At 32.9% G+C, this 18,327-nt stretch overlaps 2 protein-coding genes across 2 annotated transcripts in view; one reads left to right on the top strand and one right to left on the bottom strand.

Annotated features, from left to right (window-relative positions):
* Positions 1-5,882, bottom strand: part of LOC102588976 (WD-40 repeat-containing protein MSI4-like) — a 12,365-nt gene extending 6,483 nt beyond the window's left edge. Inside the window, exons 1-7 of the mRNA XM_006342924.2 lie at positions 5,539-5,882; positions 3,409-3,472; positions 2,534-2,620; positions 2,375-2,437; positions 520-585; positions 292-366; positions 136-211 (exon numbers count right to left, since the gene is read on the bottom strand). Coding sequence (XP_006342986.1) covers positions 136-211; positions 292-366; positions 520-585; positions 2,375-2,437; positions 2,534-2,620; positions 3,409-3,472; positions 5,539-5,675 — 568 coding nt within the window. The 5' untranslated portion in view covers positions 5,676-5,882. The remainder of the gene's footprint in view (positions 1-135; positions 212-291; positions 367-519; positions 586-2,374; positions 2,438-2,533; positions 2,621-3,408; positions 3,473-5,538) is intronic.
* Positions 5,883-11,409: 5,527 nt separating this feature from the next.
* Positions 11,410-18,327, top strand: part of LOC102588648 (protein ROOT HAIR DEFECTIVE 3) — a 12,318-nt gene continuing 5,400 nt past the window's right edge. Inside the window, exons 1-15 of the mRNA XM_006342923.2 lie at positions 11,410-11,754; positions 12,490-12,639; positions 12,972-13,038; positions 13,117-13,219; positions 13,891-13,961; positions 14,063-14,126; positions 14,213-14,278; positions 14,386-14,433; positions 14,528-14,590; positions 14,684-14,740; positions 14,922-15,080; positions 15,168-15,236; positions 15,343-15,434; positions 17,641-17,719; positions 18,031-18,196. Of these exons, the coding sequence (XP_006342985.1) occupies positions 11,751-11,754; positions 12,490-12,639; positions 12,972-13,038; positions 13,117-13,219; positions 13,891-13,961; positions 14,063-14,126; positions 14,213-14,278; positions 14,386-14,433; positions 14,528-14,590; positions 14,684-14,740; positions 14,922-15,080; positions 15,168-15,236; positions 15,343-15,434; positions 17,641-17,719; positions 18,031-18,196 (1,258 nt within the window). The 5' untranslated portion in view covers positions 11,410-11,750. The remainder of the gene's footprint in view (positions 11,755-12,489; positions 12,640-12,971; positions 13,039-13,116; positions 13,220-13,890; positions 13,962-14,062; positions 14,127-14,212; positions 14,279-14,385; positions 14,434-14,527; positions 14,591-14,683; positions 14,741-14,921; positions 15,081-15,167; positions 15,237-15,342; positions 15,435-17,640; positions 17,720-18,030; positions 18,197-18,327) is intronic.

Raw genomic sequence — 18,327 nt, 5'->3', positions numbered from 1 at the left:
GGGGGGGGTAGAATTTTTTTAAAGATTGCATTTTATCGGTTAATAGACATGCAGTTAACAATGAGCTACTTAATTGAATAAAAGTAATCACAAAATCCTAAAAAGAAAATATCATGCAAAGACTGGTCGATCAACCTCCAGAGAGCACAAAAGGCTCAGAAGGGCACATTGCGAGCGCAAATTCAGCATTGTCTTGATGTCCAGTCAAGATCTGCAAGTAAATATAGACTCTCAGTCACTACTTATAAGAATACAAAGTTGGCAAACTGAACATGTTGTTTAGAAACCCACCAAGTCTGGTCGAGAATTATTTACTCCCAAGGTAGCATGGCGATTAGGCTGAGACTCAACATCCCAAATAAGAACCTGATTCCAAAATTTTCCAAGGTCACCTTAAAGATTTCAGTGGAAACTAAATATTGATATGGACACCAATGAAACAGCAGCCACTAGGGAGGAGACAATTGTGTATGATAGGGCTACAAAAGGAAATTGAAATATTCAGAAGCAGATGCTTACATCAGGACTGTCAGTGTGTGTGGCCACTATTTTGCTATCCTGAGGCAGTTCCCTAATTCGATTCACCTGAAATCATATTATAGAAATTATTGTCTTTCAAATACATATTACATGTTATGAGTGCTTCTGTAATTGATTTTTTTTTAGCAACGCGGGTCGGTCCAGCAATTCCCATTCTTATAGTGAGAATAAGGAGAACAATTAGTATAATTGAAAGGATTCAGCAAGATTCAATGAATAAATTCATCTTCACATGAGAAAGTATAACTGACATAAAAAAGAATCATGACAAAAAAAACAGCTGCACAATTATATTGAAAACCGTCTGGAAAATTATTTTCCCACTAAATGAGGTAAAAAAGGTACTGGCAAAAGTTCAATTAATCTAACCAGAAATTGGGGCCTATAAGCACTAATACTCCCTATGAATCTCTTCCAAGTCTAAATCCAAATTTATGACCCCAAATTATCTCAGTGTTGGGAAATGACACCTGGTTTGGCTTTATAATAAGATGGTTCCCGCATGTTATCTGGTGGACCATATGGAAGGAGAGAAATCAGAGACATTTTGAAGGCAAAAAGAGCAACATACAGAAGATCAAGACAGACTACTTAGGCATTTAATATTTTTGGTGTAAACAAGTAGCTATAGACAACATTGGAAATGTTTTTAATGCAATTGACTGGTTGTAATTAGAATTATTAGGATTTTGTAAAGAGAATTTTGTGATGGGGGACTACACTTTGTTGTAGTACACCTGTGGATATATAGAAGTAAAGTTTACCATTCTCAAAAATATATATATATCGCTATTTCATTTGGCTTTATGCAATAAGTTTCTCAATTTTTGCTCCAAAGATAATTATGCAAGTGTGAGTAATTCACAGTTCCACAAACATTTAACATATTAAGCCATTATGAAGTCTAAAACAAGAATTTAACTTGAAACCATGTGAGAATTTCAATATAAGCACCTAATGACAACCATCCTCTATTACAACACTACACTATAGCAGGCTAGTTCTCTTTGAATCTGAATTTTTAGGGAAAAGGGTATATACCTTTAAAATACACTATTAAATAGTGCGGGGGTAAAAGGTCCTTTCCAAAGTTCGGTATTGTTATAGCGATTTCGGTCAAAGTTCGGATATATTTCAGACCTTTTTCCCAAATTTTTATGTTATATTTTACCTCTATAACAGTTTTTTACGTAAAACAGTAACATCCATCATTATAATAGTACACCCTTTGAAAAATTACCTATATAACATCCTTACTCCCATATCCATATATTATATTTTATCATTGTATAGTAACAAAAAATATCTATTAATTACATCTTAGTTTACTGGAGACGTAACTTTAATTAATTCTGTAAGTCCCAACAAGAAATCTGGAATGTCAAAAGCTCTTGTGGACTTGAATATCTTCTGAGATTTTAAATTTAAATGATTTTTCTTATGTTTTATAACAGAAAATTTTTGAGAAGAATGAGTTCTGAGTATTTTTTGTCTATACTAGCCAAATAAGATGTAAATGTAATGACACTATAGGTGTATAAACAGTCAAGCACTATGATAGGCAAAAATAGTCCGGACAAATGAGGCTGCTACAAGAGGGTTTGACTCTTAGTTTAATTGAAAAAACAAAATGCATTAAACGCTCCACTGCATTAGTGATGAAACAAGCTACCAGTGGAAAATAACTATTCAGGAAATTCTACTAACTGAGCACTAATTGCCTGTATTCTAAAGTAATACAAAATCTTAACAATATGATCAAATTATTAGATAAACCAAAAAGAGAAGAATTCATGTTTGGATCCTATAGTAAGATGGGCAAAGAAAGATGTACCTCACCAGGATGAATAATAGTTTTAAACTTCTTTACAAAAGGCGAACGTGCTTCTTCGTTGAACTGAAAAATAGGCAATCAATATCATAAAAAGTGAATAAGTGGAAAGAACAACAGGAAGAAATAGGAAAAAGCTTGCATCTATGCACAGGAGAACACCTGAGATATGTGTTGTGCTGCTGCAACCCTAGGTTTTACAACCTCACAATTAGCTATGACAAGGGTATTTGGAACGCTACCATCAGTCTGCAGGGAGGAGAAAAAGGGGATTATGATGAAAGTTGAGATGGCCTTCGCAGTGATGTAAGAAAATAATGAGATGACGAAGGATGTGATGATAATAACTACCACACAGACTTATGGAATTTAAAGCAAAAACTGAACAAACAAATACTCTTGATACTTCCAAACAAATACTCTTGATACTTCCAAGCTCTTTACTAGCAACCTTATAAAAATATTATCAAGGCCAATCTAACGTGTTTACCATCACGAAAACATTTTATTTTTTTTTGATAACCGAGAAATCCATCTGTGACCCGCCCTTTGGACCAATCACAACCTTCTAAACTCGGTGGATAATGGGCCCGCCCCTCTACCCTTCTCCACTTAAATACCGGGCTTCGCTTTGCATGGTGTGGGGCTTGAACCTGCGACCTAAGCCACAAATCCTCCACCATCACGAAAACATAACATATAAATGTCAAATAGAAACTTCCCTGTTTGATTTACATTTTTCAAGCATTCACTACGTCTTGATTTCCAGTTCCTGTTCATATTTAGGCTGAGTTTTCATCAAATCTTTGGCATAAAGAAGACTAATCCATCCTTCTCTCCAATGTTCCATGAATCACCATCAACATGGAAAAATTCACTCATGGTAGTGCAACATATTTTGACGAGGTACCAATTTTTTGCTATGGAAAGATCGTTATGCACTTCAAGTCCATACCCGAAGAAAGAAGTATATATGTGCATATTGGATACAAACTGAAAGCTACCCTAGATTAAAGAATATGAAATGATCATCTTGCCTGCTCGGAAAGGTAGAGGCGCTGGCGGTTTTTGTAAGTTGCTTGCTCAAACTGGGGGCCCCATCTGAAAGAGAAAATCAGTAATTTCATTTATTAGCATCCATAGATAAACAAGCAAAGAAGCAATACTGTCACATGAAGAGGCTGAAGCTACAGTAAAACAGTTAAATCTCTAAATAGACCAAAACAGAGATATAAAAAAAGAGAGAGATACAAAAGTATAAACCAATGGCCAAAGAATCTGCAATCAAATACGGCAGAAAACCTGCATCCCAACAATAGATGAACCAATATTCTGCCATTACACTTCACTGTCAAACTTATGACATAATTGTAGGCTGAGTTTGATTAAATTTGATACATCACTTAACAAACAGCGTGAAAATACTGGAACCTTCGCTGGCGTCTACCCACATCCTCTCCTGTCCTCACACAAAACAGATGTAGAGAAGACTACTTGAATAAGTAAGTAAAATCCAAGGGTATCATTTGTAGACCCTTAATTATGATTTTCACATGGATGTCTAGGTTGACAGAAAATCTATAAACACCAGTTTCTCAAGAAGTAGCTTCACAAAGCACTACAGCCCCCATGCACTCACACAGACCGGTCGACATATCCCCTGTAGATTATCCTTAACTCTATTAATCCCCCTAATCTTGAGATATCCCTTTGGAAAAAGAACAAACAGATATTTTACTTCTATATCAATTTGTTTGCTTACTTTACTTTTTAGTTTTCAAAAAAGAATGTTTGTTTCTTTTATTGACAAATCTTTAGTTTTAATTTTACACATGTCATGTTTAAGACGACAAGATAGGATATTTTGGTACATATATTTAGTTTAAGGGCCACAAGATTCAACATTATTCTTTAACTAGTAAAATTATCCGCGCTTCGCGCGGGAATTTAATATCACGGAATTTATAGAATAATACTTAAAAACTATTAGTCATTAAAACTAAAACACTATATTATCTTACATACAAGATTACGTAATAACAAACATTAATAATATAAAGAAAAATAAAAATTATTACATCTTATCATTTAGCCTTAATAACATAAGCATAAATTAATGACTGTAAAAATACATACCAGGATCTGTAACATAATCAATGGTGTCAGTGAGTCACTCAACAGAAGCAAAGTACACAAATATTTAATTGTGAAGAAGAAGAGGAGGTTCATAATTTTTGTTGTTTTAAAATGAGAAAAAATCCCTCTATTTATAGACAAAAAAGGATAGTGTGAACAAATGTTTATTGTGCCTTCTCGGAAAGGTTACAACTATTTGGGAAAGTTGCAACCCTTCGGAAAGGTCACAACTTTTCATAAAAGTCACAATTTTTCATAAAAGTCGCAATTCTTCATTAAAGTTGCAACTTTTCATTAAAGTCGCAACTTTTCAGGAAAAGGGAAGGCTAGTTTTGGAAATAAATAAATTAAACGGAAATTTTAGTTTGTGGTGGCGCCACGTAAGCGGGCCTAAGAATCTCTTTTATATATATATATATATATATATATATATATGATATGATATATCACTTCTTTAACTCATGTCAAGTCAAAACCAACAAACAATTTGAAACAAGATTCAAAAAGCATTCTTTAATTTCTTGAACTCGTGTCGAGTCAAAACCAACAAACAAATAGAAACAAGATTCAAAAAGTATTCTTTAATTTCTTGAACTCATGCCAAGTCGAAACAAGACAAAGAAACTGAAACAAGATTTAACAGTATTCTTTAATTTCTTTAACTCCGTGTCAAATTAAAATTAAAACAACAGAGGTATGAACAAATGCGCCAAACTAACAATGAGCAGTTTAACACTCTACATTAGGAAGGAAGTGCTGGTTAACAAAACCCTAGATAGATAGAGGAATGGGGATGTGAGTGTACTCGCCAACAAGATTCCACGGTATTCTTTAATTTCTTGAACTCATGTCAAGTCAAAACCAACAAACAAACAAACCAAAACAAAATTCAAAAAGTATTCTTTAATTTCTTGAACTCCGTGTCAAATCAAAATTAAAACACAGAGGTATGAACAAATGCACCAAACTAACAATGAGCAGTTCAAAACCCTAGAGAGATAGAAGAATGTGATATATATATAGGTACTGACCGACAAGAGAGTGAAGGCCAAAGGAGATTGTGGTTCGCAAGCCAATCGTAGAGAACAGGAACCAGAGACTTCCATTGTGTGTACCGTTCGTCGACCGTCGGCGGCTGTTGTCCGGGTTTCTCCGTTTTGTCCTTCATTCTCTCTTCTTCCTCACGTTTTCCCGCCTCTTTGCTCTGCTCTTAATTTAGTACAACACAACAAACAGTCTCTGTACCTTTTAGATTCCCACTTAAATATACTTCTCTAATTTATAGGGGGGGAAAATACTCCTATTGTACTTTAGGTTTTTCTGTTCCTCATCAGATTGGGGTTTTCTCCTTGCCATATTTTAGATAGGTTTAGACAAATATTTTTGAAGAAAAAAAATTGGATTGAAGTTCTTAGAAGTTTTACTTTATTAAAAAATGAAAAAGATTTAAAAATGTTATTAAATTAAGGGAAATTATGCGGATAAGCAAACATATACTAGTTAACTAGGTAACATAGTTATAGTTTGAATTAATTACGGCTCGCAACTTAATTTTAGTTGTAATTACGTCGCCTCTCTCCTCTTTTATACATATACAAATACAAATTATACATATATAATATATGATAGTTATACATATACAATTAGTCTTTCTCCCTCTCTCGCTCACCTCTCTCCTCCCTCTCCCAATCTCGCTCGTCAGATATACAAATACATATGTATACTAATTACATATATACAATTATCTGACATATTCACATATACAGTTCACCTCTCTCCACTCTTTGCCATCGCTCTTCTCTCTCCTCCCTCTCGCAATCTCGCTAACCAGATATACAAATATATTTGTATACCAATTACATATATATAATTATTTAACATATATACATATACAATTCGACAGATATACATGTACAATTCGAATCTCGCCACTCTCTACCCTCTCTCACTCGCCTCTCTCATCCCTCTAACATGCAACTACGAATCGTAAATAGCAAATTATAGCTATTGAGCCTGATTAAGTTGTTTTTAATGACTATATGCGAAAATTACCTCATTAAATTATGTGAAATTGAAAAAATATGTCTTCGATTAATAGTTTATAACCTATTAATGTCTCTGTCGTGGTTCAAAAATATCCTTGTTGTTCCTAAATGTATCAAAAAGATATTCGTTGTATATATTTTTTTAAAAACATTTCATTTCTTAATAGTAAAGTAATTATTTTCTAGGAGAAAATAGCCAAAAGCCCCCCTAATCTATTACATAATTTTCAACTACACACTTATACTTTACGGGATTCTATTACCTCCTGAACATTTTAAAAGTATAATGTATACCCCTTAAAAACTCACACCCAAATTTGTATAAAAAATTAAGTGGCACGCGCTTGCCACATAATTTACCTTTTAAAATAAAAAATAAAAAATCAAACTAGCAAAGCAAGCTCAAATTTAAAAACCCTTGAGTGAATTTTTCTTCATAAACCTTATGTACATCAACTGAAAATTCATCATGATTTTTGTTCAATAAAAAAAAAAGAATTTAAAAAGGTCGATTATGGTAAAAAGATTTACCATTTAATGTTGTTTGATAGGATACGCAATGAATGGGCTACATTGAAGCTTAGTGATGAACACAAAAGAGTGATAATTTTCAAAATTTGGAGACTTCATATTTGATGGTTTTTGGATTTTGGTTGAAATTATTGAGAGCTTAACAACTTTAAAGATGAACGCGGTAGTTCACGACGGAGGTAGATGGCGATTGACGACGCGATAATTATGTGCGGTGGTTGGATCAGGATAACATAACTAAGTGAACTTATAAATTTCACTTAAGGGTTCCTAAAGTTCTCCATTAATGACACTAAAATTTGATCCTCTTGACTTTTGATTTTAAGCTATTGTCAAATTTTCAAATGGATCTACCGTGAAAAAATTGTGATTTGAGGATGAAAATCCGCTTAATGGTGGGAGGCTGACGAAGGACTTGGTGGTGGAGCTGAGTTTCCGCCGGTGCTGCTATGGTGAAGAGAAAAAAAGAAGGTAAAAAGAAAAAATAAGTTGAAACTAAAAGGAAACTTGATTTAAAAAAAAAAAAACAGAAAATCAATATAAACTAAAAATAATCTAAAAATTAAAGTTTTAATTACTATTATTTTTGCTTCTCACTCTATCAAAGAGAGTGAACTACACTTTCTTTGTCATCTCATTCAGGGAGCAAATAATTCCACTTTAAAATAGTTTAAGAGGATAGTAAGACTCACGTAAAGTATAAGTATGTAGTTGAGAATTAGATAATAGATTAAGGAGTCTTTTGGCTATTTTCTCTTTTTTACTAGCAAATATTTGTCTTTCTTCAAATTGAAAAAGATTAAGTAATAGAAATATCCTACTTATTTATTAGCTAGATTGATTTTAAATGAAAGGAAACAAGATTATGGTCCTATAAATGTAGATTCTTTTTAAAAAATGTACTGTTTTTTTTATGAGTTAAATGTTATTAAAAGGTAAAGAAATAATTTATTTATTAGAAAAATGATATATTTGATCCACTAAGTGTGATTTATCTTCATAAGTTTTGAAATCTATCAAACTTACTCAAACGTACCAAACAAGCATACTTGTTAATCCCAAAATTATATAGAACTTTTATTGATGACATTCATAACACAAATCATAATCTTGTATATAGTTAAGTTTAGTATAAAATTACCATTTCTATAGTGAATTAAATAATACATTATCCTAAAATCATAACATGATATTTTATAAAGAGTGTTAATAACACAACTACACACCACTACAATTTGTCAAATTACTATAAGTTAGGAAGATCCATTGTTGAGATGAGATACATTATATATTATATATAACAATGATACGGCTATCTAAAGAATGAAGAACCGCTACTGAACGAGAGCGAGTGAAGTGAGTAAGCACGGAACGAGCTAAATAGAAGTTGTAGCAACGAGCTACTAAGGAATGACTGTGTTGAAGTTTCAAACGAGATGAGATGCTTCATATATCAGCAAGAAGTTACAAATTCGAAGAAAAAATATACAAGCAAATATTATTCAACTAGTGTTCGAGACGTTTTATTATTATTATAAAATTTCTATATATTAAAAAGTTGAGTTATAAATTATAAAATATTGAAATTAACAATATTGATTTTGATGTTTATATTTTATTTATTAAAGAAAATTCATAAAAGTGAAACTATGCATTTGCCATCAAATTAGAAATATGTAAATTTAATTGAGATAATGTAATCCCTAATATAATAAAATATTGATGAATTTTGATCTTGTAATTTTATTTATCTCGATCAGAAAATGAAAACCCTTCCATTGACAAGCATGTAAAACGTAAGAATTATAAATAATTAAAATTTTACGATCTGCATAATATATGATCCGCGTTATGCCCTGTGACATAATAGAGTATTGTTATAAAATAATAAATAATAAAATGCCAAACGGAATAAGGAATCAATAGCACACTCTAATTATCGTTTATTTACAAGTGAAAGTAATAATAAAAGGAAATGATCATACCTCACTTTATCAATGCAATTTAAATCAAGTATTTTTTTTATTTGTGGCTTGCACCTTACTTTAGTTCAAATTTATTTTAAATTGCAGAGAATATTATTAATTTTTTATTATATTTTGTAAATTTATCTATTTTATTGGTTATTTTAAATGATTGAGTTCTTTATTGAACATCATCAAAGTCTCTATTCTTTTCATAAATTTGTAATTACTATTTATTTAGAAGTATTAAAAAATACAAGAGGTTGCTTGACATTAGATATAATCATCACTTTTTATATAGCTAAACTTGTCAATCATGAATATTTTGAAGGACAAATAATACTTTAAATATATTTCTAACATAAATTATGATTAATTGTATTTCAAATTAAAATTACAAAATCCAAATCTCACTTCTAATAGAATTGAAGTCACAAAGAAAAGAGGGCAATGGATACCAAGCATTTAAAACTACACATACTTACTAAATTAATTTCAGTAGTTGTAGCCATTAAATAACGACTGTGTAAAAGCAATTGATATTTAATCATAAAGATACCAACTAGGATTGTGATGGAACGGTATATATTCATTTATTATTAATCAAATGTCTCGAGTTTGAATTTTGTTGGATACATACTATCTTTGTTAAACAACATTTTCCTTTTCAATATGAGACTTCGTAATACAAATTCAAAATTAGTCAAGCTTTAATGGGTGTAGCGAATATCTAATGAGAAACTAAAGAAAAAATATCAATTGACATTACTTTTTGATTTTGACCATATGTACTAAGAGGCTAATAACCTATAAGGGCGTCAAAATGACAGAACATAGATCTCTTGATTTTTTTGGTCGAACTCATTATACGCGACTTATCTAATGCAATTTATTTTTTATACGATGATTTATAAATTATTTCAAAAGGTTTAGGGAATGTTTGGTGTTAACTTTATAAAAATTTGATTCTATATATTACGGGCCACACGCGCCGCTGGACGGCGTTTCTCTTTTTGTAAAATAAAAAACTTAAATGGACGGTTGGTGGACCGCATGTCGGTCATTTTATTAGACTTCGTCATGCTAATTTCCTTTATTCTCTTTTTAATTATTATAATAACTAATTTCTATATTTTTTTTCAAAGTATTCGAATTATTATTACTTATTTCTCAATTAGGAAATAATATTTTTTTTAATTTAAAAATTATTAATCTTTAAAATAAAAATAATATTACATACATATCACTCTGTTCAAATTCAGCGGTGAAATTTTGTAATGGTTGGTGGGTTAATAAAGTAGGACACGGTAATTAGTAGGATGCAGTAAAAACTTTTACCATTTCATTTCATTACTTTTTCAGCTTTCCCAATAAGTTAAATGATGAACAAATTCAATCCTCATGATTGACATTAAAAAAACCAAAATATACTTTATATTATTTTCCATAAGAAAAAGAAAACAATGGCTTGTGTGTGCTATAATTTTGTTTTATAATTAATAATGAAGAAAACATTGCACTATAATTTGCATTAACATTTTTTTTTAAAGTCAACGAGGAATAGAAATAAAATTTTAGAGAAGAAATCAAACTTTGAATAAATATAGGTAGATTATTTTATCAACACGTAAATGTATAATTACTTAGAAATTTTAAATCTACTCGTATTTTGTGTTTTAAGTTTTCCCAAACATTATCATTATTGGGTTTAAACAATTACAAATAAGAATATACTGAATTCGTTCACTTTTACTTGTCACAGTTTGACTTGACACACCCATTAAAAAATAATGAATGATATATGTATTTTACCAAATTATCCTCTATTGAATGATGTCATAGAAAGAGATTTGAAAAATAAGTAATTAATGTTGAAGGTAAAAATAAAAAAAATTATTGTCTTTTCTCAATTTATCAAAAGTGACAAGTAAAAATGAGAATTTATTTTAGAAAAGTAAAAATGAACTGAGGGAGTGATATCTAATTATGATTTTTTGTTTACATAATATAATAATTCTTTACTATTACTCTATCACATATTTTACTCTATTTCAACCGTAATGGTTGCATATTAATTACTACTTATTATGTAACATATTAAAATTGAATTTATACCCTTATCATTTTAACAGTTTCATCATTAGATACATATAATTAATTAAGAGAAACTATTGTGATAATTTAACTTCTTTTTTTTATCTTATTCACAACATATTTATAGTACTCCTATTAAATAAAATTTATCATTACTATTATTATAGAGAGTTTTATGTTAGTAGAAAAACTATTTTCAAATAACTCTAACGCGAATAAAATTTATTCAATGCCTTTAAATTCTTTATACCTTTAATGATGTTAAACTAAACCCAAAAAAACAAGAGAGAAGGAAATTACTCATGTTCTTGTCTACTTAGAATTTTCAAACCTAAAATAACACCATTTGATTTCTCCACTTCTCTGTGAAAATTGATTTTTTTTAACCAAAGTGTTAGTGCAAAATTCTTGTTTTGTTCCTTTTGTTTTGCCTTTATATTTCAGCTGTGTCCTTTGATCATCGGATAGTCTAAGCACACTTTTTAAGACAAAAAGGGGCTGCTGCTTGCTACCCCTCCATCTGAGATCGCAAATTGTCTACTCCTTTTCAAGTTTCAAGTCTTTGCGATCTTCGATTGGGACCTTTTGATCGAGATTTCTACTTCTCAGATGGGTATGTTTTACTTTCTTCTCTTCGGATCCATTCTTGATTCTTGAAGGTTTATATCACTAACCCTTCTTCAAAACCCCTAAAATTTAATGATTCATTTACTGATTTTGTTATTAATTAATGGGGTTTCATGGTTTAGCCCCCTTTTCTTGGGTTTATTAGAAAGTTTGTTTTTTTTTCCTTAGGAAGATTGGTTTTTGCTTATTGGGTGTTTGAGTTCTTTAAATCTTGATCTTGATTTATGGGTTCTTGACGATTGCATTTGATTGACTATTTTTTTCTTGGGTTTGGCTTAGACATGGACTGAATTTGAGTTACCTTTGATTTAGTAGATGTAATTGGGGTTTTGCAGCTCATGCATGTTTTCAAGTTGGAATAGTTTGGTTGTTGTAGATAAAGTAGTTTAGGAAGGATTTGAATCTTGGAAGTGTTTTTTTGGGTTGGAATCAAATTCTGCACACTGTGAATATGCTGAATGCAGTTGCTAAACATACTTTTTGTGATTGTGAGAAAATGTAGGGTGCCCCCAAGAGGGAAGGTTGGGTTGAACCGATAAATAAGAGTAGATTTTACTTAACCACTTAATAGCTTAACCATGGGACTTTCAGCTTTTCTGAATCAACCGAAGCTTCTCCATTTTTCCATCTTGTTACGAAGTATTATGATGCTCTGTTGAAGGTTGTTCTGTTCATGTACAGAAGTTGGGTTTTTGTAAACTTTATACTCTAATGCTTTCAGATAACAAGGATGAGGGTTGTTCAACTCACCTCATTGATGGGGATGGAATGTTCAATGTTGCTGGAGTCGAGAACTTCATGAAGGAAGTTAAACTAGCAGAATGTGGTCTTTCATATGCCGTAGTGTCTATTATGGGCCCACAAAGTAGCGGTATGGATTCTCTCTCAAAAAACCTCAAATAATTATTACTTTGGATTATAATGACTTCAAATTAGTTTGGTGAAGCTTGACGAATAGTAGGTCTTTATCATATCTTTAAGTCATTGTTTGTGAATGCTTCATGTTTTTGACCAACACTGGAGCTGATTCAGATTTTTATGTCCATGTCATTGAGTGCCTCAAGTCTTATCCTCTCCTTTTTGTCAGGGTTTTCTTATTGTATCCTTACTGTTTGACTACACTAATCATCCTAATCTTCCTTTTGGAATCAATGCTATTATATTGTTTTCCAATAGTGACTAAATTTAACTGTGATAATGCAGGGAAGAGTACACTGTTAAATCATCTTTTTCATACTAACTTCAGAGAGATGGATGCATACAAGGGAAGGTATGTGTAATTGTTTTATTTGCTAGATGTCTGCTGTTTAACTGTAGGGGTGAGCTGACCGAATTAAGTATTTTCTAGGTCACAAACTACAAAAGGTATTTGGATGGCTCGATGTGTTGGGATTGAGCCTTGCACCCTTGTCATGGATTTAGAAGGCACAGACGGTAGAGAACGAGGAGAGGTGTGTTGAAAGTACTTTTTAGATGATGGTTTACTTTCCATTTGTTTTGAAATTGAATTTTTTTTTGAAAGAAAATTTACTTTCCATTTGTTGGGCTTATATAAAATAAAGATAAATTCAAAACAAGTTACATGCTCTCGTGACCCACAACAACTAATAAGGCCAACTCCATCATTTATTTTCGTGTGACCAGATGCATATTATCCTTAAAGCATTTTCCCCAAATGCCGTACACCTTTAATAAGGGTGCAGATGACAGATAGCATCATGGACAGCTGTTTGTTACTTGTTGAAAATTAAAGTATGGATCATCGATTCATTTCACATCCCTACTTCTTGCTCTACAAAAATAAATTTCAAATCACTGTAGCTTTCTCTTTGTAAATTGTAATCCTATGATGAACTCACTGAATAACTTTTGAACAGATTTCAGTATATTCCCGGTCTTTGAGATCTTTTACCTCACTGTTCTGCGTGTTAATGTAGTTGCACTGTGTCCAAAGATGTTTATGGATTTCCTTGCTCGACATACTGGGAACCGTTAACTGTTCTGTGATTAATTTGGAGCTAGCCGAAATTTGAGATGATCCTTGCATAAACTTGCTCATGAGGTGGGATAACTAGCAATTGAGCTGATTGTTTCTCATTCAGGATTTACAATTTTTTTGTAGGATGACACTGCATTTGAGAAGCAGAGCGCTCTATTCGCACTTGCTGTTTCTGATATAGTGCTTATCAACATGTAAGTTCCTCTATTATGTGAAATATGCAGTACATGAACTTCTAATAAATTGAAATTAGAAGAAAATATGTATGTGTGGCTCAAAAGTATTAACTATTCAGGTGGTGTCATGATATTGGTCGTGAGCAGGCTGCCAATAAGCCTCTTTTGAAGACTGTCTTCCAGGTAAGTACATAGATGCCTCTTTTATAGATGTTTCTTTTTCCTAACATTCCTTTCGGATGTTTTACGACTTACTCTTTTGTGACCAGGTTATGATGAGGTTATTTAGTCCACGTAAAACGACATTGATGTTTGTTATTCGTGACAAAACAAGGGTAGGTGCCTTCTTCTCTCAGAAGTGCTTTTCTGCCATTTATAGTATCTACCTGTCCTGTGAAAAAAAGTGTATTTAAGCAGGTTGTTATTTCACTTTAATTTGTAGACTCCCCTCGAAAACTTGGAACCTGTTCTAAGGGAAGACATTCAGAAGGTACCGTATTCATGGTTTTTTTAGTTTTCTTGTTTTTTTTCCCCCTTCTAAACTCAACATTATTGATTTTATTGTACCTGTTCTTGCTGTGTAGATATGGGATTCTGTTCCAAAGCCGCAAGCTCACAAGGATACACCGTTAAGTGAGTTTTTTAATGTGAGTCACAAGTAAGATTTCATCTGCTGTTACATTCTCGTTGTCTTTTTATATCTATGCTCACAGATTTGGTGAAATTGATTGAATGTCCAGGTCGAGGTCGTGGCTCTTTCTAGTTTTGAAGAGAAGGAAGAACAATTCAAAGAGCAGGTATGTGTTTTTTTTAAGCATTCGTTGAACATATATGTTCCTTTTTTAGTAGTTCACATCTACTTCTATCACATATGGTTGTCTTGAATATGTTGTAACCAATGATCAGATCAGAAGACTTACTTTTTTGTTTAGTGGCTCTGATTGACATATTTGTGTTCCTTCATGCTTCTTTGTTAAGGTGGCTAGTCTAAGACAGCGATTCTTTCATTCTATTGCACCTGGTGGGCTTGCTGGAGATAGGCGGGCTGTTGTTCCTGCATCAGGCTTTTCATTTAGTTCACAACAGATATGGAAGGTTATAAAGGAGAACAAGGACCTTGACCTGCCTGCCCATAAGGTTATAACCTAAAAATCTACTGCAATTGAAAATTGTCAGTTAGTTATCCATGTATTAATGACATACTTAATTTTGATCTAATTACAGGTTATGGTAGCTACGGTGCGGTGTGAAGAGATTGCCAATGAAAAATATGTGTCTTTTACTGAAAATGAGGTATACAGAAGTGTTTAGAGGTTTATTTGAGAAGTTATATCTTGTTCTGTTATATCTACTACTTTGAAGATCACTGTTAATGGTAAATTAATTGACCTTGTTGTAGGAATGGTCTCAATTAGAAGAGGCAGTTAATTCTCATTCTGTACGAGGCTTTGGAAGGAAGGTCAGCTCAATTTTGGATGCTTGTCTATCAGAGTAAGGACACAACTTTCGTGTGGTATATCATGGTTGTGCTTCTAGTAACACGCACAAAGAATGTTGGAAAGCTAGTATTTTCACATGTGAAGTTTATCTGGAGCGGATGTTCTTAATGTGATATTTCTTGCCTTCCAGAAGGAAGCGTCTAAGCATTCTTGTGATTAGAGCAAGGAGAATATATGAATTAATTGATCATTGCATTTTCATCACATTTGATAAAGCTTATGGTATGAAAAACAGCTAGAACAGTAGCATTAAAGAGCGTTGAGGACAAAGGATAAGACTTACTGGTTTCTCTGAATTTTATCTGTTTCTAGTTCTCTGCTAGAATCCTTGAAATTTTGTTCTTATCAGATGCTCCTCCCTTCTTTGATTACCTAATTAGCAGTTTAATGACTTAAGGTGTTGGGAAGGAAATGCTGGTGGAGCGGTGTTTAGGTTGATATACACAAGAACTAATGATACGCTAGAACTATGGTTGAGGTTCTGGCGGACCTTATTTTGGTTTAGCATCAATATAGGAAAGCAAAGAGATTTAGATGAGTACTTTGTACAATATCTTTGCCATATTGTGCTGAAAGGAAGTTGTTTTTTTCCTGATAAATAGTTGTGAGGTGTTACTAGGTATGTCAAAAAATGTTTTTTATGGACTGATAAAAGAAAGGGTGTTACAGTATTAGGTATGTGGTTGTTGTGGCTGGCTGTGGATGATCCACCTTCTCGCTGTGTTTTTGTCACCGGATTTACTCTGACTGGAATAAACTTCTTGGGTTGTGTGCGTAAAATCTCTGGATATTTTAACAAATATGATTACCTAAACCTAGGGTACAAATAAAGGAAGCAAACCCTTCTCTCAGTGTTCCTCCTTCCCTCCATATTCTTGTCCTTTCAATTATCGGAGAATTACCTCTGGTGCACTACTCTTTCTTTTTCGTCCTCGAGAGTTAGCTAGTTGCCAAAGGTTGAGGGATTTGTGCCTTAGGTCACAGGTTCGAGCTTTGCGCCAAGCAAACTAACTACAGTATTTAAGTGGAGAAGGGTAGAAGAGCGGGCTGATTGTCCCCAAGTTCCGGTAAAACTACTTTCTTTTTCTTCTCCCTCACCCCAACTTTAGTCACCCACCCCACCCTCTTTTTGCAGGATTATATTTCTCTCCTCTACCGTCATTCTTCCGTTCTACTCCTAGACTAATAATGATGGCTGGGTAATACTGCAGGGCGCCTGCCGTTCCGCTGGTCCAGTTTTTTTATTTTTCTTTCTTTTCATTTTGTGCTTTCTCCTTATTTTTTCTATATCAAAAACAATCTATCAACTATTCCACAATCCTAAATTTGTTGGTGTCCCCGCCATCCAATTCCTTTGTATCCATTCTCTCTGATTAGTCTCTTTTTATTCTAATAGTAATTTGTTTTATAAGGTAAATTTCTGAACTTGGAGTTCTCTGAAACTCTCTTATCACTGTACTGATATACATGCCTCTAGTAAGGCTAAAAACACTCCTGGCGAACACCAGATCTGATATAGATATAACAGCTACTGAGCCTTTTTTTTTTTGATGAAGAACAACTACTGAGCCTTTACCACAACTAGGTGGAATCTATAATACAAGTACTCTGCTTCTATTGTATTTTTTTTTTTTTTTGCTGAATCTCCCTTGATTCCATGAGAATATAAGCGATTTTGAGACTTATCTACATCTTTATATTTAAGCACTTTTAGTCATCATAGTCACATCTACAGAATGGCGCATTTTGTCGGATGTGACCCATTTCTAATTTTTTCCGTTCTTGTATTACTGCACATATGTCTTAACATCTGCCTTTTTGTGACGATCATCCTGTGGATTTGTTGGGCTTCAATCTCATATCACACTCATTTTGTGACAGTATGGCCTGAATATGAGTGTGAAGCAAATACAATAGTAGTAATTGAGAGTTAGTTTGATCAAAATATGTGACTTTGATCAGTTGAATGAATTTGATCTTTTAGAGCTTTAAATAAGTAGTTATATGTATAATATTAGCAGGAAATTTTCTGATGTCCTGAAATAGAAAGTATCATATTGATTGAAATGGAGAATATTCATTTTATTGTAATTTCTCCTACCATTTTCTCCCTTGGTATGTAATTTTTGTTTTTCATTTATGCATATATACATTATAAGAAGGGTGCACATGGATAATAAGATTATTTTTCTTCATAGGTATGATACCGAGGCTACCTTCTTTGATGAAGGGGTTAGATCCTCAAAGCGAAAGCATTTGGAAGAGAAATTGCTTCAGGTACCGGGCTAGGCTCTGCTCTCTCCTAAACCTGTTTTACTACATACACACAATCCTTTGGGTATATTCCCTGCATTAACCATTCTAAATTGACCTACCCAACCTGCTGGTTCCGGCATCTTAATGAGAACTCTTTGGCTTCTTAGAGTCAACCAAATAAATGCACATGCTAAAATTTCTTAACTTAATGGTACTCATTCAACTAATGATGCAAATGCATTTTCTAAACACAATTTTTTACTCATTTTGCTCAAAATGAAGGGCCCTTTTATTAATTGCAATCCCCCTCTGATTTATCCTGTCTTTTGTAGCTTGTCCTACCAGCCTACCAATCTATGCTGGGACACATCCGATCTGATGCTTTTGAAAGATTTAAAGATGCATTTGAGAAGGCATTGAAGGGGGGTAAAGGGTTTGCTCTGGCTGCTCGTGAATGTGCTGAGTCTTTTATGTCCCATTTTGATGAAGAATGCACAGGTATAGGATGCAATCTGCCATTGCTGTTACTGGTTTACCCCACTTGATTTATATCTTTTTTCTGTTGATGAGGACATTTTATCATTATGATAACCCCCCCCCCCCCCCCCCCCCCCCCCCCCCCCCCAACA

Source organism: Solanum tuberosum, unplaced genomic scaffold (genome assembly GCF_000226075.1).
Source record: "Solanum tuberosum cultivar DM 1-3 516 R44 unplaced genomic scaffold, SolTub_3.0 scf00040, whole genome shotgun sequence".
Taxonomy (NCBI): Eukaryota; Viridiplantae; Streptophyta; class Magnoliopsida; order Solanales; family Solanaceae; genus Solanum; species Solanum tuberosum.
Note: the sequence above shows the minus strand (reverse complement) of the source record. Positions and strands in the feature narration are given on the sequence as shown.